Here is a 26393-nt window from a genome sequence, read left to right on the forward strand (position 1 = left end):
CTAAACCCATGTTTAAAAGGAGACTGCCACATCCTTTATTTTATTTTATTATTTTATTTCATTTCATTTCATTTTATTTTATTTTATATTTGTATCCTGCCTTTGTTATTTTTACGAATTACTCAAATCTCCTCAAGTGTCCATTTGTAACGTTCAAAGAATTTCAATTCCTAATAGTTGGTTCATTTGCTATGGTGCTGCCATGTGGTTGTAATAGTCTGTTGATGCTTTCTGAGATGTATGGCAGTACTATCCATTTCATAGGTTGCATTGATTGTGCTGTAGCAGTTTGAATGGTCAGGCACTTTTTGATAAAGTTGTATGATATCCATTTGGTTGGAAGATGTTGTATAGATGATTTGTTTCCTGAATAAACCATGCATGTGTATGTTCTCTAAAACAAAACAATTTCAATGTTAAAACAATGGTAATTTAGTGGGGACGGAGGAAAAAAGGCAGATCACAACCCAGGTTATGGGTTCACTTGTGAATTCTAAGGACTCATCCTTCAATAAGCATATTCTTTCTTATGCCATGTGAGTTTTATTTAATATTTTCTAGATATGATATTATGGTTCTCTTTCATCTGTTTTTGTATTAGAACTGTTATATATTGTTGTAAACTCTGAGCTCCAGTCTTCTGAATGATGTCAAATCTCAAGGTGTATATATTTCATTGAGATCTGCTTTCCTGATCACAGGAAATTTAGTGTTTCTCAATTTTGCAGCATATTTCCACATATGTGTGACAAAGTGCTGTAAAGCAATGTTTCAAATGGTTATTGCTGCTCACAAGATTTCTAGAGGAAATTTTCTAGAGGAACCACAATGTCATAATATTTCTCCTTCAAGAAGCATTCTGCTTTTCAAAATTGATTTCTTCCCTTGTCTGTTTCCATCAACAAGTTTGCTATTTCAGATATATGAGTTAGAATAGTACAGAAAGATGCTAGAGAAACACATCCATAATACAATATAAGGTGGTAATATGCCAGTTTAAATTTACGTATCAGTTATTGTTGCAAACCTTATCATAATTGGAAGAAGGCTGACAAAATTGTAGTAGACATGAAACATTTCAGCATATGCTTTGATTTCCCCAGCCCTTCAAAAAATGTATAAGGTATTCAGATGGATGGATGGACGGACGACAGACAGACAGACAGACAGGAAGAATTATTATTTTTTCATTATTCAAGTATTCATTATTTTAAATCAATCACAATAATTAGCAATTCAGAATACTTATTACCAAAACTTTTTAACAATGAATTAATTGGGTTCCTTTGTGAGTACTTTGTGTAAATGTTGGTTGCACTTAGAGATTATTGTATAGTTTTCCTAGGATCCTCCCAGTTACAGACTGTTTAAGTTGTAGCATTAGAAGTTCCAGTTTTTTTAGTAAACTTATAATGATTACCTATGCTGATATCCTTATATTCTCCTCCTTACATTCTGGCCTTACGATTTCAGCTCTATGTGGAGGGGATGTTCGAGGACCCAGTGGAACTATTCTGTCTCCTGGTTATCCTGAACTGTACCCAAATTCATTGAATTGCACATGGACTGTGGATGTAACACATGGAAAAGGTATGAATTTACATTTCATTTAATCATGGTTCATATTATGCAGCCTAAATGTTATGCTTAAGTGTTATAATTTGAACTATCAAGAATAGCAACATTTTTTTTAAAAAAAAAATAGATATTGAAACTAGTTTGTAGTTTAGTTTAGTTTAGTTTAGGGGCCCCCAACCCCTGGTCCATGCACCAGTACCGGGCCGTGGCGTGCCAGCAAGCGGGCTGCACAAACAAGCAAAGCCCCATCTGTGAGATGCAGGCAGACACAAAATCACATACCCTTCAGTTCGCAGAAAAACCTCTTTCCATGGAACCAGTCCCTGGTGCCCAAAAGTTTGGGGACCTCTGGTTTAGTTTACAGTTTAGTTCAGTTTAGTTTTTAGTTTAGGCAAAGGCTTAATATTAACATTGTCTTTTAAGTTTGTAAATGAAAAATAGTGACTTTTTAGCCCTTATTAAATACCTTCAAAATGCAGGATAATAAATACAAAAAACTGATTTCAGTAAAGATGAGAGAGACAAAATAGATGAAGTCTCTGAGGGCAAGAGTAAAATAAACCTTGCTTAATTTTCTGAGCCCATGGTTGGAATGAAATGTATGAGTTTAATCAATGATATAATTGGTTTCATGTTAACTATGTGAGTCTAATTTTATTTTTATAATAGGAGTGCAGTTCACCTTTCACACCTTCCATTTGGAAGATCATCATGACTACCTACTAATCACTGAAAATCGCAGCTTCACTCAACCACTAGCACGCCTGACTGGTTCAGAACTTCCATCTCCAATCAATGCTGGTCTCTATGGAAATTTCAGGGCTCAATTGCGCTTTATTTCTGACTTTTCAATATCATATGAAGGATTTAATATTTCTTTCTCGGGTAAGAGAACAAAACAATTTTTTTTGATATTGAAGAAAATGCAGTAGTTACCTCAGAGAGAGTGACAAAGATGGGGCAGGGTGAGAAGAAGAAATCCAAATATTACCTTTTTTCTGATATTATTTTTTTCTTTTTAAAAATGCATTTTGCAATTGCTTTTGATGTTACTTCCATTACACAGAACTCAATATGTCTGTTCTACTGGTGTTGAAGAAAATTGTAATAAAAGTAAAGTATGTTATTTAACAGGAACATCACAGCACACCAGAGTGATTTCAAGACCAATGGCAAGATATAATATTTCAAATAAACTCATAAGAAAACAGATTTTTTTTCAGGGTGCACAGCTTTTTGGATAATTTTATATGTCAGACTCTCACTCATAAATAATGACTCTCCCAGATTCTGTTGAACATGTTTGAGCATCATTATAAACTTCAACTGAATTACTATTACTTATTTGAGCATGCATGTAGTGATGGGAGTATCTGAAGGTTAAACATATCTTCAGGTACATATGTGTGATCTATAATAAGATAATAATACTTAATGATTTGGCCTGAATTAGATCTTGTTTTTGTCAGATGATGAAACTTTTTAAATGAGATGCTGATTTGCTTTTTTATTTCTATATTAGAATACAATCTGGAACCATGTGAGGACCCTGGGACTCCTCAGTTTGGAAGTAGAATTGGATTTAACTTTGAAGTAGGAGATACTCTTACTTTCTCCTGTTCTTCTGGATACCGCTTAGAGGGAGTTTCAGAAATCATCTGCCTTGGTGGTGGCCGAAGAGTGTGGAGTGCACCTCTGCCCAGGTGTGTGGGTACGTGGTCAACTGCTTTCATTTGCTTGTATGTGTAGTCATTGTCCATAAACTTGCAACTATACAGCATGTCTAAGCATGGTGCACATCTATTAGTTCTGATACAATACAGTGTTTACATTTCTCATGTCTTTTCACTTTGATTTGTCAGGAATTTCTGGTTTAGTATGAAGTCCAATTTTGAGTTTTAATATTCAACTGTTCTATATAACTTTTCCTTTGTTTATCCATTTCTACCTTAAGGATGTGTTTAACATGTAGTTTTGAAAAAATATCAAAATATCAGCTGTCATTTTTGTCTTTGTTCCAGAAGTACAGATGTTCCACAAATTTGTTTGTATGGAATTTCTAGTGTCATGAGAGAAGAATATTCAGAAACAAATAACATTTTCAGGATCAAAGCCAGATCTGTGAAGTGTAGAGCAATCTTTCTATTTGAAATGAATTATGTAGCTATGCAGGATGCTAGATTGTCCTAGGCGGTTTCTTGAATGTGGAGAATAAATTAAAAGTAGACTATAGCCAAAATTATCCTGTTTCCAAATTCTTCATTAGATGTCTGAAACAGCATTGCCAATCTTCTAATGAAATAACTCAGTAACTAGCATCTAATAAATCCAATCTGAAAACATTTAGAAAGATCTCACGTTTTGGTTATCATTCTTATATCCAATCATATTTAACTTAAAAAAATTCTGCCACATTTAATATTTGATCTTTCTTATACCTATAAACATCTGTGTTTGTCTCTTTCTCTTGGTGGGGGTGAGCCTTTTTCATCTTCTCACTACAGTTTTTTTTCACCAAGAACCCTTCAGATCAGTTTCAGTAGAAATGTCTGGAAACCTACTGCTTCCAAAATGAATGACATGAAGGGTATTAGAGTTAAGTAGTGGGTAAGAACTGAAAAAAAGGTGGTAGGTCCTGCCATAAAGGTCTTGTGATTCCTGTAACATATAATAATAATGACACTAATCCAACCTCTCTGCTCAGTAGAGGAATTTTAATCAAATCATGCCTGACCCATGGTTGTCAAGAATCTTATAAAACTCTGTTTAATTTCTTCTTCTGATTAGTTCTCTTTATAACAGTTTAAAGTAGGTTGCATTTTTAATCCTAAAATCCAATCTGTCTCTTATAATAACATCCTCTTTATGTTCTGGTTCACTGTTTGCCTTCACAGTTTTAAACATGCTCAACATGGAGAAAAACCGCCTCGTCTTCCTTACACTATCAGAGTAATATAGCTTTCAAAAAGTTTTTTCACATTAATAGCTCTCTCGTCTGAGCCTCTAAGGAATGGCCATTGAGCGAAAAAAATTAATTTTAATTTCTTTGATGAAACTATATGGAAACATAGATCAAATGTAGAGGAAATCCAGATGCTCATAGAATTTGATTAGGTGAAGTATGAAAATACTGATCAATTTGGAAACAGTTCATACAAAATGATTCCCAAACATATTTTAATTGACGAACAAGAAAATGTGGCTGATAAAATGATAATTTTCTCTAAATATCGTCTCTAGGCAGAAGACCTAACAGCCATGTTTCCTATACTTAGCCTTGTGAATATACTATATGTAACATTCTCATTAGTATTTTAAAATAAATATACTACACAAAATTAATGTTTGCAGATTCTTTTTCCTCTGTGAGAAAACTGCTTGTTGAAATAATTAGTTTGTTGGGATTTCTGTGCATATCATTTATGTCAGAAACACTTGTTTTTATCTACAGATTCCTGGATTTGTTCAGACAAACATTCAATGTGATAATAACTAGAATTTTGTCCAGTGATAGCTTTGATATGTTATTATGGTGCTTGTTTGGATTTTTTTTAAAATAAAAGTGCCCCTCTCTTCCTAGAATAAGGAAAGGTGGCTATAAATTGCCACAAACTAGTTAATCATCAGTTGAAAGGTTTACCACCAGTTTTTTTCAGGGGTGTCTCTAGGAAGATGCAGAGAATGAAGAATATCGTCAAAAGCAAACTCTGTTAACAAAACAACGATGTAAAACAGGTTTTTCAGTTCACAAACAGACAGATAATATTCAGAAGTGGCTCAGACACCTCCCTATTTTACAGGAGTATAGAAGGGAGAAGAAAGTACAGTGGTACCTCAGTACATTTTAATGGATTCCAGGCAGTCCAATAAGTACTGAAGTTCTAAGCAAACCACATGATTTACCACATGACCCTTTGTTTCATCTGGGAATAACTTTCTGCCTGCCCCTTTTCCTATGTTAGCAATTTTCCCCGCATAGCTGACTTCCTGTCTATCCTCTGTGACTCTACCTCTTCTTTTGCAATAACCTTCCCAGCATGGCTGACTTTCATTCTCTGCAGCCATCGCCCTCTTTCTATCACAGTGTGTTGAGTGTTAAACAAATGCCAAGTACTGGGGCAACATTTTTGCATCAAAATGCATTGAGTACTAAATTTGACAAGTTTTAAAGCAATTGTGTACTGAGATACCACTATATAGGACAAGATTTGCAACATTGTTAATATAGACAATCTTATTAAGTGTATTTTTAGTTTTCTTCTTGAGCTGATTTCCTGGTAGATCTAATGGGGTCGACAGGTGTGGTCAAAAAAATTAAAATGGTACAACATATATAAAAAATAGGTGGAGTGTCAATCACATGATTTCAGCAGGATCTTGGCTTCTTCTTTTTTAACATGGATGTTTTAACATAGATGTTTGAAGGCCAGGCCTGATTATTGTCTATCGAAGTGTAAGGAAAGTCAGTTTTTCCAGCATAAAGACCAAGAAAATAAGAAAGAATTTTAAATAGCTATGGCCTTCTCTTGAAGCAACCTTACAAGCATTTCAGAAAAATGAAATGAAATCAAAATGCTTTAAGGAGAGATATTTTGCTTAGGCTAGTATGTTTTCAGAAGCATTATTAAGAAAGGGAGGCTTCCAGATTATATATCTACATACATGCAATGATTTTCACAATGCTACATGTTTTACTGGAGTGACCAAAATAAATGATATCCTAATTTTAGTGTTGAGTTTGAATGAGGTAGCATTCTAAATCCCTGACTTTCCAAACTTCTCCTTGCCCTTCATTGTATTAATAATATTACCATTATTATAACCAGGTATTTTCATTACCCTCTTCTTTCTTTTAACTATACTGCAATTCATAAGGATAAATGACACTTCTCCTACAGTATAATTCCCTTTCGTTTAATGAAGTATTCTCTAAAGTCATCCTTAATGTAGTTTCTGTGTGAAATTGCTTTATTTTCTTTATCCTTTTTCCCCTATCACTTTTGAAATACAACTCTTTCTTACCCATCATTATTACTGCCATTTACCCCTGTATTAATTCTATTGAATCAACATTTTCCTCCAATTCTGTACATCTGTTCCAAGGTATCACCATTTCTTCTTTATTTCTGTTTTCATAAATGTCCATAAAAATAAATAAAAGGAAAATAAAACACAAGGGACATAATGTAAAAGAAAAAGATGAAGAAGAATTTGAAAATGAACTTTTTTTTTGTTCCTTATGATTATATCTATCAGGAATTTTACATTGACCAGGCAGGACAGTTATTAAATTGCAATTTCATGTATTTTTTCTATTAAGTTACACACTGAATTCTGTTTTACCTGCAGCTGAATGTGGAGCTTCTGCCACCACTAATGAAGGAATATTACTGTCCCCCAATTATCCCCTCAACTATGACAACAATCACGAATGTATTTACAGCATTCAGGTGCAAGCAGGGAAGGGAATTAATATTTCTGCCAGAACATTCCATTTAGCACAAGCAGATGTTCTTAAGGTATGTTCAATTTTGGGCGAGATGCATTTATTTCTGAAAATAGGTACCATTAATTAGGCTATTATAAATTATTTCAAGTTAAATCATCAAGGAAAAGTAAAATAAATTGTGCTTTCTTTTTATTTTAAGTAGCTAAAAACAATAAATAATAATGACATTTTTTTATTTTGTCATGGATTTGGGCTGCATAAGTATGAATCCCTGTCAATGTACACCTGTATAATATATTAATAGCAATTTATACAGGTAGTCCTTGACTTATAATAGTTTGTTTAGTGACTGTAATCACTAATGGCACTGGGAAAAAAAGACACTTATGGCTATTTTTCACACAACTGTGATGAAAAACAGTTCATCACAATTGTGATGAAAAACATAATCAAAATTCCGATGCTTGGCAGCTGACTTGTATTTACAACCGATGCAGTATCCCAAGGTCATGTGATCATCTTTTGTGACCATCTGACAAGCCAAGTCAATGGGGAAACCAAATTCACTTAACAGCCATGTTACTAACTTAACAACTGTAGTGATTCATTGAATAACTATGGCAAGAAAGGTTGTAAAATGGGGCAAAACTCACTTAGCAACTGTCTCACTAAGCAGCAGTAATGGCAGCGAGTAGAATTTCTTCTGAATTTGCTCATAAGGATTTATTCAAGGAAAGTATGCTGCTGGACAACTTGGGGACCCAAATATTTTATGGATTGTCTTTTTGAGTATATATCTGTCTAATAATTAACATTAAAAAAGATTACATTACCTAGGGAAAGGGAGATTTGGGATGTATTAAGGACCATATGTGTGATAATTTGAAATAACAGAAGTAATATCTTTTTTCAGAAATATGTTTTAAAGGTTTTGGTAGAGCTTGCAAGAGAATTCTAAGTTATATTTTAAAAAATATTAACAAATGATTCTTGTTTAGATTGAAGATACAATTGATTTCAGAGTCTAGGACAGTGTTTGTCAACCTCAACAACTTTTAAGTTGGGTGGACTTTAACTCCCAAATTTCAGAATTCCCCAGCCAATAGGGAATTCTGGGAGTTAAAGTCCATCAATCCTAAAGATGTTAGAGTTGAGAAACATTGGTCAAGAAAGATGCAGAACATTATGAAGGAATAAAGCATGTCCAATTAAATATCAAAGTATCATTCTTCACAGAATTACTCCACCATTTCCAATCTGTGGAAGTGAATTCTGACTAACCTTATCCAGTCTCATGAACTGAACTTTAACTGAATGTATATTTTTTGTGTGTATGCCTAGATATAGTTAGTCTTTCGTTCTTCCAGAATGCTACTGTAAGCATTTTTATCATAAAAAAAATCAATCAGTCAGTCATCAATCAATCAATCGACCAATCAGTGAAAGATCATATTGGTCTCTGTTTAAAATAGAGTATAGGGTATCCTCAAATATATCCTTATTGCTTTTCTTTATTTGTTTTCTTTGTTTGATATTTGAACATGTAATGGAATTAAAACTTGCTTTGAGTTTTGAGATCAAAACAGGTGGGTTATTAAAATGGTGTTAATTGGATGACATCTGCACACTTTTCTGTAAAATAAATGCATCGGTTTATAGCACACTAACTCCTGGATTTAAAGCAGAGGTGTCGTTGTTCAGTTCATGCAAACCAGTTATTTAAAAACTCAGTTTGATGAAATTTAACAGCCCAGACAGGGGGTTGAATTTGGAAAAGACAGTCCTGGACACATATTGATTTCAGGAAGAGGCTGCATCATTTCTGACGCTCAGCAGAACAGGTAGTCCTCGACTTACCACCACGATTAGGACCGGAATTTCTGTTGCTTAATAAAGCAGTTGTTCAGTGAGTTGTGCCCAACTTTGCAATCCTTTTTGTTAACACTGCAGTTGTTAACCAAGCGGTCATTAAGTGAATCTGGCTCCCCCCCCCTTTGCTTTGCTTGTCAGAAACCAGTTGTGAAGGCTGCGAATGGTGATCATATGAGCCCACCTTAAATACAACCATCGTAAATACATGCCAGTTGCCAAGCACTCATATTTTTATCATGTGACCAGGAGGATGCTACAAAGTTCATAAGTGTGAGCACTGGTCATAGGTCACTTTTTTAACTTTGAACAGTCATTAAATGAATGGCTGTAAGTTGAGGATTTCTTAAAATTCCTTACTGAGCGCTGAATAATAAAACCTTCAGATATACAACAAATGTCTTGCTTCACTTCCTAATTGAAATCTGAGTGGGGTATCTGAGCTACTCTTCCCTTATCCTGATTCCAAAGAGCAGATGTACAGTGGAGAGGATCTTCTGTTGAACTTCTTGCAACCAGATGTGAAGATATACCTGTGGGGATGGACAAGATCAGTTTTACCTGAATAAGTCATGCAGGAGAGAAAAAAAAGCCAGTGGGTTAAATTTGGGTGTCAATTGAGGATTAATTTGGCACCGTCCACTCTGGTATCTAGAGGAAGAATTGCTTTAAGCCTGAGATTCTACTTATGCTTTCCTAGGAATATACATCCCATGGCATTTCAAGAATCCTTTCCCCTGAGAAGTTTCATGCATGCTGAAATTATGTCCAGAAGTAGTTGTTGCTTAATGTAGTGTGTTTCATAAGTAACTGATAATGCTTGCATGCCTTGGTCATAAATATGTGGAACCACATGAGGGTCAATCTGTGACTGCTCTGACTTCTTCAACTTGGACTAGGTCAATGAATAGGCATGAAAGGGTTTATAGAGCTACTCTTTATTGTGATCACCTAGAATAACAGGATCTCAAAAGCCTCTTTAAGTTTCTCTCTGTTGCATCTTATAGTAAAGAAAATCAAGATGGGGTTATTTTGAGTTTCTTTCTCCTACTTCCCTCTTTCTAAAGACATTATTATCTTTTCTGTAAGTCCCACCTTAATGATTCATTTATTCATTTCTTCTTCTCAAAGATCAGCTCTACATCACTTTGTAAGCAAATGTAAACTATTTTTTGAAATTTGGAAAAGTTATTAGAGCTTTTGCTAAATTTATGCCATGTTTTTTTTTAAAAAAAACAACTTAGCATCTACCAGTAGTAACTATATTTTTATAACATAATAAAGTAAAAACTATCTCTCCCTTTCTCTGTGTCTCTCTCTCCTCTGTATGTTGTATGAACCCAGCATATCTGGCAGTTTATAATTTAGTGTATTAGATGAAACCATAAAATGGGTTAATTTAGTAACCAAGTTTAGTATATGAAGTGTACATAATCCTTATCTTTTTAAGAATTTCTTATGTTCCCCTCATTTTCCAAGGATATCTGCAAGGGAGTGGAAATCGTTTAAGATAATAAATAAATTGGTACTTCAAAGCTAACTACGCAGCCTAGATATCTAATTTGCATATAGATTACAATGTCCTTTAGACTTATAGCTAGTTTGTTTGTTAGTTCCACTGCAGTCATTTGCTTTGTTTTGATATCAGTATATGAATTAGTAAACTGTTTTCATAGAAATAAACTTCAGAGACTCTTTTAATATGACTTGAAAAGAGAAAATGAGGGACATTATTAAAATGCTGACTGTCAATGTAAATAGTTGTTTATAAATCATGTGCTGAAGTGGAAGTCCTACCTTTGTCATGGATTTTTTAAAAAGTAATTTAGCATTTTTTTAAAAGTACTAAGAATCTTGAGGCAATACTCAGTGTTATCAAACTAAGTAAATTCAGCAGTCCTTATCTATCTTAGGGGAAGTTTTGTGTTTACTCTCTGTTTTCTGCTTATTGAAATTATCTAAAGTCAATTTGCTTTTCAGATATATGATGGGAAAGATAATACAGCACATTTGTTGGGTGCATTTACTGGAGCTTCTCTAAGAGGACTAACACTGAGCAGTACATCAAATCATCTTTGGCTTGAATTTAATTCAGATGCTGAGGGTACAGATGAAGGGTTTCAGCTCGTATATACCAGTAAGTATTTCAGAAAATAAAATAAAGAATCAAGTAAGAAATTATTCTGACCTTTATTTTACTGTGGTGGCTGAGTAGTTAGAATGCAGTATTGCGGACTGACTCTGCTCACTGCCAGGAGTTTGATCCTGACCAGCTCAAGGTTGACTCAGACTTCCATCCCTCCAAGGTCAGTAAAATGAAGACCCAAATTATTGGGGTAAATATGTTGACATTGTAAATCACTCAGAGAGTGTTGTAAGGCACTATGAAACAGTATATGAGTCTAAATGCTATTGTTATTGCTATATACATGATAAAAACAGTGCACTCCAAGGTAATCAGAAATAATATTGAATATATATTATTAGAAAGAGCTGCATAATATGTCATCCAAATGTATGTCCAAGCTAATATATATTGACTATTAAAAATAAATATATAATACATATAATGCTGTTTGTGAAGATAAACATTGGATGGTCAAATTGTTCAATGGATGGTCAAAATGTCTGGCTTGGGATAAAGAATTCTCCTAAACTTTTTTTGATCAATTTTATTAATTTCTCTTCCTTTCATCATCAACTCAAAATATTAGTAGTAACAAAAATACTAGGCCAGGAACTTAAATACTGCCCCATAATGCTTTCCAGCACTCTCTAGGTAGTTTAGAATGTCAGCATTATTTGTATATTGCTCCCAACAATCTGGGTCCTCATTTTACCAATGTCAGAAAGATGTAAAGCTGAGTCAACTTTGAACCTGTCCAGATTGCCCTCCAGGCTGCGGGCAGAGTTAGCCTGCAATATGGCATTCTAACCACTGCTATCAGGGCTCAAAAGCTAATTGGCTACAAAGAAACAATGATTGCATTAAACAGCCTACTTTTAAATAACAATATATGTTTTGGGGGGAAAAATCTATCTTGGAAACACTGTTGATTTTCTTTCTTTCCTTTCATAGGTTTTGAACTTTCTCACTGTGAGGATCCAGGTGTTCCACAATTTGGATACAAAATCAGTGATCAAGGCCATTTTGCTGGCAGCACTATAATTTATGGATGTAATCCTGGTTACACTCTCCATGGGAGTAGTCTTCTAAAATGCATGACTGGAGAAAGGAGAACTTGGGATTATCCCCTGCCATCTTGTATCGGTAATCAGTTTCTTATTATCAGAAGTATACCTCTATCACTTTCAATCAATCAGAATAGAGCTGGAAGGGACCTTCAAAGTCTTCTAGTCCAGCCCCCCACTCAAGCAGGATACCCTATACCATTTCAGACAAGTGACTGTCCAGTCTCTTCTTAAAAATCTCCAGTGATGAAGCACACACAACTTCTGATGGCAAGCTGTTCCACTGGTTAATTGGTCTCACTGTTAGGAAGTTTCTCCTTAATTCCAGATTGCTTCTCTCCTTGATTAGTTTCTATCCATTGTTTCTTGTTCTGCCTTCTGCTGCTATGGAAAATAAGTTGACCCCCTCTTCTTTGTGGCAGTATATTACTACTGGAATACTGCTATCATTTCCTCCCTATCCTTCTTTTCTCTAAACTAGCTTTGCAAAGGAGTACTTTTATTTGTATTGTTCTTCATTTTATGAACTTTTTTTCTTTTTTCTCAAAACAATGTTGTGATGTAGATTATACAGAAGGATAATGATTGATCAAGTCCCAAGTGACATTTATGAATAAGAAGGCATTTCAGTCAGGTTTTTCCTGATTTTACTGATAAACTGCATCATAATCATGGAATAGCAATACACACACATTAAACACACACATACACACACACAAAATCATGTTTAAGGTATGGAGGAGATCCTGAAAATTGTTGTCCTAGAACATTAACTCATTTTGTCTCTTCTTCATTCCTTTTTATGTTTAAACATTTTTTTTAAAAAAAGTAAAAATACCAAAAAAGAAAAACAAAGAGAAGGAGTTAGAAAGATAGGAAAGGGATAATTAAAAAACATAGTGAGTGCAAGCAAGAAGAACAAACTATAAAACAAAGGAACTTCTGACTTTCTTTGAAACAGATAAAAACCTATAAATCAATGGCCATTTGAACTAGAGTGAACCATAACAAAAAGTACTTCTATCATCATAAACCAGATCTAATCATCAAAACCCAGTTAAAATCTCATTTTTTTCAGTTCAAATTAAAGCATCCAAGATTTACATTGTTCTTCATTATTTTTTTCAACAGTTAAAGGCATTGAATGATTATATAAATAATAAGGGTTGGATTCCCTTTCTTTTCTCTTCACCTATTGATCCCAATCTATATCGGAACAGTATACACTCTGCATATTACAAGTAGTCCTCACTTAATTGGGACCAGCAACGCCATTGCTAAGCAAAGCAATTATTAAGTGCAACATTACAACATTACCAATTTTATACTATCAGTTCTGAGTGCAGTATTAAACAAACTCCCACAGGTCATTGAGTACTTAAGTCGCTAATTGGCAATTTCCTGTAAGCTTCCCCATTTATTTTGCTTTCTGGAAGCCAACTGGAAGGCCATAATTAGCAATAATTTGACTGTGGGGCACTGGGGCCATCATAAATGTGTGCTGCTTGTTAAGCACCGGAATTGTGATCGTGTAAGCACAGGGATGCTGGGATACTACAAGGTAAAAGATCAATCATGAATCTCCTTTTTCAGTGCCCTTGTAACTTGGCATGCTTGCTGAATGAAGCAGTCAGTAAGTGAGGACAACCTGCTTTTCAACCCAGAGATGATGTTATAATAAGTTTGGAATGAAACTCCTCCTATTCTACATGTTTTAGCTGCTGCATAAACATCATAATCAATATTTATCAGAAATAATTACCATTTTCCACTTTGTTTTCACCAGCTGAATGTGGAGGTCGTTTTAAAGGAGAATCTTCAGGAAGAATCTTGTCCCCTGGCTATCCCTTTCCTTATGATAATAATCTGCGTTGCATGTGGATAATCGAAGTCGATCCAGGAAACATTGTCAGGTACTCCAGGACAATCTTAATTGATAGACTGAGGAGAAAAAATCTTTTGAAATACAAAAACTAAGAAATCTGGCTGGAACGCATTTATTAGTATAGATTTTGCCTGTTATTCAGAATTTAAGCTGTTATATTATTTGGGGAAATTTCAATATAAATATAAACATAGCTGGGATAGTGCTTGGCAGATGGGCCATAGTAGTTGCTTTATCTACTACATTATCTGCTGGGCTAAAATGACTTAGAGCAGTTTTGAGTGACCAAATATTTGTCCCATATCTTTAGGGAGTAAGATAATTGTAAGGTTGGGGCTGAATTGATGGTTGATAAAGGACTGATGGTTGTTTGGAATCTCTAAGAAGTAATGGATGGGTTCATTGCTTTACTTTGCCTTCCTTATGACTCCTAGTCTAGCAGTGCTAACAGATACAGAAGCCTCATCTGACATTTCTGTTCAGTGCCAGAAGAAACTTTGGTGCATGCATTGCATATACACCAAATATTTTCTTATATTAGATCTACATAATACGTCTTCAAGGCATAAAGACCCATGGAGGAGAATCTTTATCTCAGTAAAGAAAACAATGCTGTTCACACAATGCAAAGTACCTTGTGCATCTAAGGCCTCTTTATGTAGATCTTTTAATTATCAACCAAGTGTCTTTCTCCCCTGCATGATCTCATCTAAGGGTAACTCATAGCATAGATTTAGTTGCAATTATTTTACCTATTTCTTTATTTGAAATAGACATTAATATTTGATGTTTTTTACAGCCTCCAGTTTCTAGCATTTGATACTGAAGCATCACATGATATTCTACGTGTTTGGGATGGTCCACCTGAAAATGACATGCTGTTAAAAGAAATTAGTGGCTCTCTTATTCCAGAAGGCATCCACAGCACTCTCAATGTAGTGACAATACAATTTGACACAGACTTCTATATCAGCAAATCTGGATTTGCCATTCAATTTTCAAGTAAGTTGATATACACATGTGGCTCTGCCTGGTTCAAAATCTAAATTTTCAAAATGTTGCAAAAATTCCTTCTAGATTGTAGTTTAATTAGTCAATGACTGTCTATCTGTCTGGCTGTCTGGTTTTCTTCCTCCCTTCCACCCTTGGTCTACACAGTCTTATCAAAGGCCATAAAGATCAGGGCTGTGCAAACTCAGAACTAAAGTATGTCATAATTCAGACACTGTAAAAGAGAAAGCATAACTCCTCAGTCCCACAAGTTGGCACTTTTAACAGAAGGGATCTGGAGATATGCTCTTATAGGATATGCAGTGCATAATCTGCATAAAAATATGGCAAGGTAGGCAGATATAAGGGATCCCAGAAGTTACTTGGCTCTGCCATATACAGTGCTTTAAATGAGTTAACCAGCATCTTGAATTGCACCTGGAAGCATAACAGTGGTAAAATCTGGGGAAACTTTGGACTTTCCAGAATGGTGTGTGCACTGACACATTACTAGAGGGTCTGCCCTAACTTGTATTGAAGAGGTCTAGAACTAGAAGAGAGATTTTCTTGGTGGTAGCCCATATGTTATGGAAAATACTATCCCTATGTATAATTGGCTCTTATCTTTCTTTCTTAAGAAATCACTTAAAATTATCCTGCTTTGGTGGTCTTTAAGCTCTAGGATGAGTGGGAATGTCCATTTATGATAAAAATGATGGGTGGAATTATTGATGTCAATTCTTCAACGAATTTGGCTAAAGAAAACAAATTCTACTTTGTTTTCAGTTTTCACAGTATGGGAGTGGGGATGTGTGCTTTTATAGTTAGACAAAACAATAAATTGTCCTGTGGGAACCAAGGGCATTGCTGCCTGGATTTTGTAGGGCTAAGCTTTCTGTTAGAAAGCCCGCCAAAGTAGTTAATTGGGGAATCTGATTTATGACATGATGCTGGAGTGGGAAGTTCGACTTTGCAACATTGTAATCTTTGAGAGGAAACTTCAGTGTTGGTTTCACTTTTGATTGTGCCAATACTTTGTAGCCAATAAATATGTTCTTTAAGGAAGGTTTCTGCCTTGGAGTTCTGTTTTTACTGGTCTCTTCTATCGGAACCATGACAATTGCATTGTTTTACTTTGAGATATTTTGTTTTTCATTTACTCATGTGCATAACCCAGAACTGGCCATCTTGGGGAAGTCTGTAAATGTTTTAAATTAAAATGAATTAAATAATGCAAGTTTTGTTAATTAGGTCTTGTCAAATTTCCCAAGCCATAAAAGCCAACATTGAACAATTTACTGACCTAATATTAAAATTAACACTTTCAAGATAAAGTTAGTTGATATATTAGTTGGTCTTTCATATGATCTAATTTATTCCAGATTCTCAGATTTCTTTTTGATGAACAAAACTGTATTTTATGAAATTTCAAAAAAGTGCTTTCTTCAACTAACTCAAATGCAGTATCATAATATCAAAGAACAAGTCTACTCTGCCACAATTTCTCTTTATCTTTCTTATTAATCCACTCTCCTTTGTTAATTCTTTCTCTTTCATTAAACTTATTTAAAGTTAACATTTGATTCAGTGGAAGTACAAAATGCTCAGTATGTGGCCAGAGTGAAAATTGGTATGATTCAATAGCTTTGATTGTTGACAATCCAACTTCTTTGAAGAGTCAGATTGCTGAATTTGTCTTTCCTATCTCATGAAAGACACAGAGAAATGTATTACTTGGGATACTTTGGAACAAACTGTGCAGTAGCTTTGTGTCAATCAGTCATGTCCCAGGTTTGTGTTCCCAATACAATAAAATAATTACAAGTCTTTTAAAGGAAGCAAAATTAGCAGAAAACCCAGGTTAAATAGATATACTGGTGCATGACTTAATGTAGAATATCTATATAAAAGAAAACCAGACTGCTATCACAGTAAGAACTTCTGACCAATGTGGAGAATTGAAAAAACAATTTGCTTTGATTATCAGGCTTTCATATGCTTTCCAATACACAACATCAAAATTATAGTCTATCTAAGTTTCAGCATATATCTACTTTTGATAATTAAATGTTGATATATCTCTCTTTTCATACTGTAACTTTTTTAGACTCAAATCATTAATTTGTGATGCTGACAGAATCTGTAGATGATGCAGTTGTTAGTTTATGATTTGGGTAATTGCAAGGCATGGTGAAAAACTCAAATTTGCGGCCATGCTGGTGTGATTGAAACTCGGTGATGCTCTAAAAATGGCACCATCTTCAAAATCTCAAGGCACTATCATGGTCAGTAACTTAATGTTCTGATCATATCTTCTGAACATTCCTTCTGGGATTCAAATCACTCATTGGGAGAATATGATTTTTCCTGTCATATGGTGAACACCAGCAAAGCTAAAAAATATCGGCTTCAGTAGTTGAAGGAGATAGTTCCAAACAAATTACTCACATTTACCATTTTGTAATCTTTGGAGTGGGATACAGGAAATCCGGACATGTGGAAATGACGGCAAAATAATGGTTCACATAAAGAATAAATTAGACTAAGGGCTTCATTCTTCTTAGAGCCTATGTGTTTCCTTGTTTGTTTGTACTAATTTAAATGGAAAAATAGAAAAGAATAGAACAAAACAGAATGCTAGTTTCAGTTGGAATTAGGAGATCTGCATAAGAATAATATGATACATATTTAGCAAACTCTAAACTTTGGTTTTGTAAACTCAGATATTCCACTACTATAAACCAAAAAACAGTTCAATCAACAAGTGTGTTTGTGTATGTCTGCCAAAAGGTTGGGGTGATGAATGTAATCATGAGATTGCTACTTTGTACTTGACCAGCAATGCACACAAAAAAGGTGGCACTTTCAACTGTTACAGCTGTGACTTGATTTTTTTTTTAAATTATACCTTATGGATCTTCTGACATAGTTTAAACTTCGCTTTTTTGCCTTCCATTTCTGCAGCCAATTTAATTTCTATATTGAATAAGGTTAAAAATGTTTAGTCAGAATTGTTCCGATAAAACTGATTAGCCCTGGTAAAATTGATGAAATGGATGAGATAAGAAGATATTACTCACAAGACTGCTGAGATTTTCAATCATGCTGGCTAGCAGACATTACATGTGAAGTGGAATGGAGGGTATAAAAAAAGTACAATAATTCACTGAATAGGGAATGGTGTTGAATCTATGGGTAGAACCTTTCAAGGGAAATGATTGAGGATTAGTCTTGGGGAAAATGTTTAATATTTAATTTTAATAACTGTGGCAGTGGATAAAGCAATGTATTCATGCAATTTTGTAATGGCATAAAGTTGGGAGTCATTGTTGAGAAAGATAGTGCTGGGAGATTAGGCAGATAGAACTTCTTAGAATACAGTAATTGAAAAGGGATAAAATTTCATCATACAAAGTATTTTAAATGGAACTCCCCCCTCTGTCTGTAATTGTATTTTGGTGATGATAGAAGTATAGGAGACCTTGGGATTTATCCATCACAGAATGATGAATCATGAATGTGAAGTAGCCGCAAACAAAGTAAATATTATTCTACAGTATATTAAATGAGTAATTCCAGAAAGTGTGAGAAAATTTCAGTGGTACTATGCAAAACATTATGTGTTTAGTTCTTGATGGTAAACAGAAGAAGGGAAGGAAGGAAGGAAGGAAGGAAGGAAGGAAGGAAGGAAGGAAGGAAGGAAGGAAGGAAGGAAGGAAGGAGAGATAGATAGATAGATAGATAGATAGATAGATAGATAGATAGATTTTGGTATATTCCGTTTTCCAAAAAGAGGTATGTGTAACTATATTAAAACTCCAAATTAGAGACTTCATTTTCTGGTTTTGCACCATAGTGCACTGCCATGGGATTGCAGAGCTCCACACCCCTCATCTAGTATCTCTAGTTTTGCCAGGGAACCGCAAATGGGTCAAAAGTCCCCCCGGAGAAGCGACAAAGAGAGAGGAGTGCTCCGATGAACATGGAATGATGGCAGTCAATCTGTTCAATCTGGGGGAAGCCCTCTAACCCAACAGGAAAAAGGCTAGCTGCACACCAGTGTCTAGCCCAAGCTACTTGTAGCCAAAGTCCAAGAACATAAAGTAGAACAACGGTGAATAGCATGCTTGGAATTAGTGAGAGTATTGATTTTCTCTCTTTTATTTTGTAACTGATTCCTTGGGAAAAACCCCCAAAGTAAGAAATCCTCTGAAAGTGAAGGGAGGGGACTATACCCCCATTCCTCCATAGATGGAAGTGGCAAATTAATTTTTTAAGGGAAAAAGAAATATATTTAAATGAAATCTATAATACTGCAGTCTGGATAAATCTAGAAACTAAGAAAATTGGATAGTTTGGATTCTGAGATTGGCTGGTTTGACAAGGCTAATCATAGAGACTATGGCACTGATGAAAGACTATTTGGAAGGGGGAGATAATATGGATATTGTATACTTATTCAAAAATGACAGGAAACCACATCTAATATCTACTCCTGAAAGATCTAGCCTGGAATATCAGAGACCTCCGGAAGCAATATTCCAAGACAAGACAAATACTTTTCAGGAGGAAATGTATGCAATGCTATGACAGATACAAATGACAATGGATTCAAACCATGAGGAGATCAAAAACAAGTTTGATGACATAAATGAGCACATCTCCAATCTAAACGTACAATAAAAAAAATCTCAGAAAATGATGATAAAGAATGAACAAACAAATCAGATAATAGAACACAAACTTGAAGAAAATGACTTAAACAGTGAAGCTACAAATGAAGAGAATTACAACTTAACACAAAACAGGAAAAAGTCTACAAGCTTTTACCATAACAATAAAAATGGAAAACATACTTTATTTGTCAGGACATCAAAACAAACCCGAGGACAAGAAAGAAGATTTAACAAAATGGACTATAGAACTGCCAGGAGAATCATTAGAGTTTGGGAGACAAAAAGCACATATCCTATGCAATTTGTCTTTCTCACTCCCAACAATACCCACAAAAATACAGGAACTTCCTGGCAAGTGAAATATATTAACTTGGAAAGCTACTTGGCAAAAGAAGGCCAGAGTTAGATTCAAAAGATTTAATTCGCTTACCAGATGGAATATTACATGACCAAACACCTGTTTGAATATGGTTAAAAGAACAGAACATTTTGGATAAAGAGGGGCTCTATAGTAAGAGGGATAAAAGATATTAGTATAGTATTTTTTACAATACATGAAATGTAAAAATATTGAGATGATATATGTAAATGAAAAGTTTGAACTTTAAAGGTAATTAATTTGAAGAGAACTAGGAATGAGGAATGACTGAAATATTGAGGGGAAATTAAGCTTAAATAAGAATTATGAAAATAGGATGCATGATGAACTAATAAGGTGATTTTTTATAATACAACACAAGTTGATTAGAAAAAATCATATATGTACATTATTATTTGTATAAATATGAAAAAAATGCCTATATTTAATCATTTATGCATGAAAATATTAAGAATTATACTTGTTTAAGGTTGACGAAGGAGAATAATATCGGAAGAAGGGAAGATCAAAAAAATATACTAGTAATTAATACATTAATTATGGAATTATAAAAATTAATCATTATTGACTGTTAATTAATTATTACTGATTGATTTTTAAATATATGAACTAAGACAACACACTGTTCACTAGGCCCTAGGGATTGTGATTGTAAAAATCAATAAAATATATTTTAAAAACTCTTCAATCTATAGAAATGTTTGCCTAATTTAAAAAGATTATAAAAAGTGAATCAGAAAAAGTATAGAGTACAGAGAATAAATATTATAGAATAAATTAACAACAAAAGCTTTATGTAAAAAGAAGGCTTAAAGAGTAAAATATTATTAAGATTGTTGAACCAATTGGGAATTTGACTGGAAATGCCTGATTTTCTATATTTGCAGAAGATGTTGGAACTTGAAATAGCAATAGCACTCAGACTTATATACCGCTTCACAGTGCTTTACAGCCATCTCAAAGCGGTTTACAGAGTCAGCATATTATCCCCGGACAGTCTGGCTCCTCATTTAACTAACCTCGTGTCAGGGAAAAATCCAGCAAAGAAAAACAAGAGACAGAAACACAACAAATACTTCTCATATTTTTATTTTCTGTTATGAAAACCATGTATTTTCCTTTATGCTTTTCAGAAAACTTTCTCCAAAGGTAGTTTGTAAGTAAAGAGTTGAAATATCACAGAATGAAAAGACATTTGAAAGGGGATAAAGCAAAGTCAAATAAATGTTTGTTTTTACAGGATAATAGTTATTTCCCATATCCAAATAAACATAGAAGGGAGGGTCAGACCTACAGGGAGACATAAAGCTAAAGAGGAGGTTTTCAATTTAGAAACATTGCAAAAGAGACAATATTGAGAGTATTTATCAAAGTAAGAATATATTTAATACTGTACCTGCTAACCTTCCATCAAGATATTGTCAGTGTACTAGAAACTGAAACACAGCAGTGATACACTCATATACACATGCAATAACACGTTGTTTTATATATGTACATAGATGCAGGTAGTCCTTGGCTTACAACTGGTCACGTAGCAACCATTCGATGTTACATCAGATCTCCCTAAAGGTATTTATGATCTGGTTCCAAAGTTCCAATAGCTGACCACTCGAGCAGTCATATGACTGCATTTCAAATTCTTGGTACTGGCCTGCATTTGCAGGCATAATGTAGGACAGAGTTTCCTAACCTTTCCAGGTTGGCCGCCCAAAGCGGGGGGAGGGAGAAAAGAGGAGATAGTTATGGGCAGGCAAGCACATGTGTGTGTGCATGAGCACCCACAATCTTCGCAATACAGCTTGCTTAAGTGGGGCTGCAAGTGCTCACAATGAGGCTCACACAAGTGGAACCATAATTGCCCATAACAAGGCTCGTGTGAGTGGATCCATGATCACCCTTGATGATTCTGGCATGAGTGCAAGCGCCCACGATGACGCTGGCACAAGTAGAGCCATGAGTGGGGCTGCGAACACCCATGACAAGGCTCGCACAAGTGGGTCCATATGCATGAGTGGAGCCTTGCATGCACACACACACGTGCACACTGACCAGCCACTCATGCAGCCCACTGGCAATTGGGCCATGGCCCACAGATTGGGGACCTCTGATGTAGGCAATGACCAGGCCGAGCCTGAGGGAGGGGTCAAAGGCATCATCAGTCATGAGTCCCTGCATGCCTACCAGAGATCAAAGTCCAGCCCACCTTGAATTCCTTCTTAATTCTCACTTATTTCTTTTGACCATTAGTAGTTCAGATTCTATGAGTTTAAGCTTGCAGTAAACCTTTATATTCATTTGAACTGCCTGAATCTTCTGATTTCCCTGGTGCTCGATACATTTGCATTATCTCATGGTCGCCTGAATCATGACCTGTAATGTTTTTGCTGAAAGTTGGCATTTACAATGGGTTCTCTTAATGACTGTGGCTTTTGCTTAATGACCACTGCAAAAAAAAGGTGTAAAAACTGGTGAGTGACATGATGGTTTATAACCATCACAACTTATGAGCATAATGGTCAGGTTCCATTATGGTCATACATCGAAGACCACTTTATATTTGTGTATATAAAATAAAGCATTGTTTTATAAAACAAAACCAATAAGAACTATAACTAACTCTACAAATAAGTAATGATGACTTAAATCCAATTTAAATAAAATGTGTCCATGGTTGATGAAAACTTTGCAGTGAAGCAGTTGATCAAAATTTGCAGCTGGGAGAAAAGAGAACTCAGTAGATGAGTTATTTTTGAAAAGGGTAAGCCAGTCTGTCTGAGCCGCTAGAGTCTGTCTAAATAAACGAGAAGGATCATCTCCATCTTATCAAAACAAACAGCATGTGGTCAATAATGAAGTGTCAAGGGAAGATATTTTGCATTCTTTACAAAAACAAGATACAGGACTTCTGTTATACATTGAAAAACTGATAAATGAATAGTACATATTTATGTTTAATGTAGTGAAGGTGAATGCTCCAGTAACGGGCACATGAAATCTAACAGATAATTAAGAAGGCAGTCTCCTAAAACTTCAGTTCCTTGTCATTCTCATATAGCCTTTTGTTCTCTTTTGTTTTTGGCAACAATATGGAAGTAGTTTTCCACTGACTGATCTCTCTGTCCTTGTATGTCTTTCTTTTTTGTTTGACTTTTCAAGAGGTTTGACTCTTTGACAGTTCGTTCGTTTAAGTGCTCAAAAGTTTTCTTCTTCTCCCTGGAATTTCTTGATTTGGGATTTTTGTCTAAAATGCCAACTAGATCCAACCCTGTTTATCTTTTCAAGTTCAGTCAAGGTTAACTAAGTAGACAACTTATATGTAGATTATTTAAAGGAAGCCCTTAAAATTAAATGAGTTAGCAGTATGTGTATGTTAACTAACATACATAACATAACAGTTAACATGTAACATACGTACTGTACATACAGTATATACACATACTCCTTTAAAAATTATCTGAGGAAAGATCAGTACAGAAGACTGTAAGAACTGTCAGTAAGACTGAACTGAATATGCTTAAAATATTTGAACTTATTGAAAAAGATCTTTAATGAATATATAAAGACAAATTATTTTTTAGATTCCTGAGGTTTTATATATCTACCACTTTAACAAAATACAGGGAGAAATAATATACCTTTAATTGGCAATCTAATCATTTACTTAGCATATACATATATTTAAAACCCTAGCCTTCAAGAGAGTGATATGTTATTAATTAGAGTAATTGACCTTGAGGACAGGGTAATTGTGGACCCCTCCCTTTTTGCTTGCTATTTTTTCTTTTTGTTTTCTTTAGTTTTGTTTTGATTATTTTGCTTTTCTCTCTGTTGCATCTTATATGTGTTTTAAATATAAATTTTGGTTCCTAATTGTAATCTAGCCAGAATGTGAATCAGAAATTGGGTGGCTTATAAATTAGTAAGTAATTAAGTAAGGAATAAAGTGTTTATTTGAGATGAATCGTAGAATAGAGAGAAGTTTTTTTAAAAAAGTTGGCAATTTTAGGATGCGTGGACGTCAACTTCAAGAATTTCCTAGTCAACATGATATGGCCAGTGATGGGATTCAGTCAGTTTGCACCACTTCGGCAGAACTGGTAGCTAATTTTTTGTTGCCAGGCCTACCATGGACTTCTGGAAATGGCATCCACACAGAGATTTGGTTGTTCACATATTTGAATCCCACCACTGGATATGGCATATATAATATATTTACAATATATTTGGTTTTGAATAAGTCTTGACTCCTATGGACTGCCTGGATAAATCCATGCAGTTTTCTTGACAGCGCCTATGGAGGTTCTTACTTATCTAGGTTACAGTTGTCTCAAAGGTGCTTTTTCAAAAAAAAAAAAAAAAAAAAGGCAGTTGGACAGTTTTTGAGGAAGAAAACACTTCCCTTCTTATCCAAGAAGCCTCCTCAGTTGTGATAGTGGAGGGAGCATTTTTCTTCGCAGCATTTTCAGAAGTAGTTTGCCATTACCTCCTTCTTCCCAGGCTGAGGGAATGACTGGCCTAGAATCACCTAGCTAGTCTCAAGTCTAGAACAGGACTAGAACTCATGGTTTCCCAATTTCTAGTCTGGTGCCTTTAGCCACTACCCAAATTGACTTTCAATAATATGTGTAAATTGATTTATTGTATATATTAGTATTAACTTAGGGTTAGAATCATGCCTGAGAAAGATACTCACTCACTTCTAAATTAATCAGCTAATTCCTTCCTGAGACTATTGAAGTTCTGTTCAGTAAGCCTTAAGGAAGTTTCAGTTCTATTAATATTCAAGACAAGTTCTTGTTCTGGAAAAGACACAAAGTGACCTTTTTTTCTACTTTGTCAGCTCTGAATTTTCATTTATATACATTGTTCAGTGACCCAGGTGAAGGCAACATTAGGACAAACCACATCTTTCTGCTGTGCAGGATTAGTACGTATTTCCTTATAATAACGGAGAGTGTGTTTTGATAATAACCTGCTGGTGGCTTGTGCTACAACTGTTATTTATTTAGTTGACACTTTCTCTAAGGCATTGAGTAACCTCATATAAAATGAAATAAGGGTTTGACATTTTTGTTTGTTTGCTCACTTTGGCATTTTCTGTTAAACAAACAAACAAACAAACAAGGCAACAACTTGCTGAAGGCTAAAACCTGTTTTATATCAGTATTGGCAGATCCAAAAGGTTGAACATTACTGATTAAATTACTATATGCTTTCTTTTCACTCAATCTGTCAAGTTTTCTCCTGGCGGTTTTATTATAAAATATTTAATGAAATGCTACTTCTATTTGGACTAAAATGTCACAAATCGGTTTTTGAGTATCCACTTCTTGTTGATGTTGGAATATTTTTTATTATAACTAAAGAATGTTCTTTTTCCACTGATACCTAATAAAACTAATGAATTTAATTATTTTATACTTCCCAATGATGATAAGTATATGAGCAATCTGTGGCAATCTGATTAATCTCGTAAAAATTCAAAAGCACAACACTATTCATTTTCTTTGTATCATTTCATCTATTGCTACTTTAATTTTTTAATAACATGTGTACCATAAACAGATGTGGTTAAATGACAGGTCTGTGTACCCAAAACTGACATTGACAGTGCAGTCCTATTCTTGCTCAGAAATGTGTCATACTTTGTTCAAAAATTTATATCAACAAATAAGGGAAAAAGTGATTACATACAATGGATGTTAGTATCCATACTTTGGATACATGAGCCATGGTGACACAGTGGTTAGAGTGTAATACTGTAGACTACTTCTGCTGACTGTTGGCTGCCAGCAGTTTGGCAGTTCAATTCTCACCGGCTCAAGATTCTCAGCCTTCCATCTGTCAATGCTGCTAACATTGGATGTTCCTGCTCTGACAACTGATGAAAATGCAGCCATTTTCTCTATTCCTTTAACATGTTTTTTCTTGCTTTTAGAAATCAGGGAGGGTTGGGATATAAGCTCAGCTAGCCATAATAATGATGCTGCTGTGGGAACCCAAGGACAAGCTGCTAACGTTTTGGCAGGCTAAGGAGCTGAGGAGAAAGCCCATGCTTTAAGCTAATTGGGGAATCTGCTTTATGACAGTTTATTGGGGGTGTGAATTGTACTTTGTTACTTTGTATCTGGGGAAAGGGAATTTAGTTTTTGGGTTCAACTATGTAGTGCCGATACTTTGTTTCCCAAATAAAATGTTCTTTAAGGAAGAATTTTGCCTCGAAGTTCTTTTGATGGGTTTCATCTATCAGAACCATGACACCATCCTTCCAAGGTCAGTAAAATGAGGACCCAGATTGTTGGGGGCAATATGCTGTAAGCCTCTTAGAGAGGGCTGTAAAGCACTGTGAAATGGTATATAAGTCTAAGTGCT

At 34.8% G+C, this 26393-nt stretch overlaps 1 protein-coding gene across 1 annotated transcript in view; it reads left to right on the forward strand.

Annotated features, from left to right (window-relative positions):
• The window catches only part of LOC120303072 (CUB and sushi domain-containing protein 3-like), a gene marked incomplete at its 3' end in the record, with an annotated part of 446767 nt that overhangs the window by 381933 nt on the left and 38441 nt on the right, over positions 1 to 26393 (forward strand). The window contains exons 19-26 of the mRNA XM_039332219.1: positions 1474 to 1590; positions 2248 to 2463; positions 3101 to 3289; positions 6928 to 7097; positions 10877 to 11033; positions 11976 to 12167; positions 13875 to 14001; positions 14773 to 14975. Of these exons, the coding sequence (XP_039188153.1) occupies positions 1474 to 1590; positions 2248 to 2463; positions 3101 to 3289; positions 6928 to 7097; positions 10877 to 11033; positions 11976 to 12167; positions 13875 to 14001; positions 14773 to 14975 (1371 nt within the window). The remainder of the gene's footprint in view (positions 1 to 1473; positions 1591 to 2247; positions 2464 to 3100; positions 3290 to 6927; positions 7098 to 10876; positions 11034 to 11975; positions 12168 to 13874; positions 14002 to 14772; positions 14976 to 26393) is intronic.

The sequence above is a fragment of the Crotalus tigris genome, unplaced genomic scaffold (genome assembly GCF_016545835.1).
Source record: "Crotalus tigris isolate CLP2741 ecotype Arizona unplaced genomic scaffold, ASM1654583v1 scf7180000024455.1231707, whole genome shotgun sequence".
NCBI classification, from domain to species: Eukaryota; Metazoa; Chordata; class Lepidosauria; order Squamata; family Viperidae; genus Crotalus; species Crotalus tigris.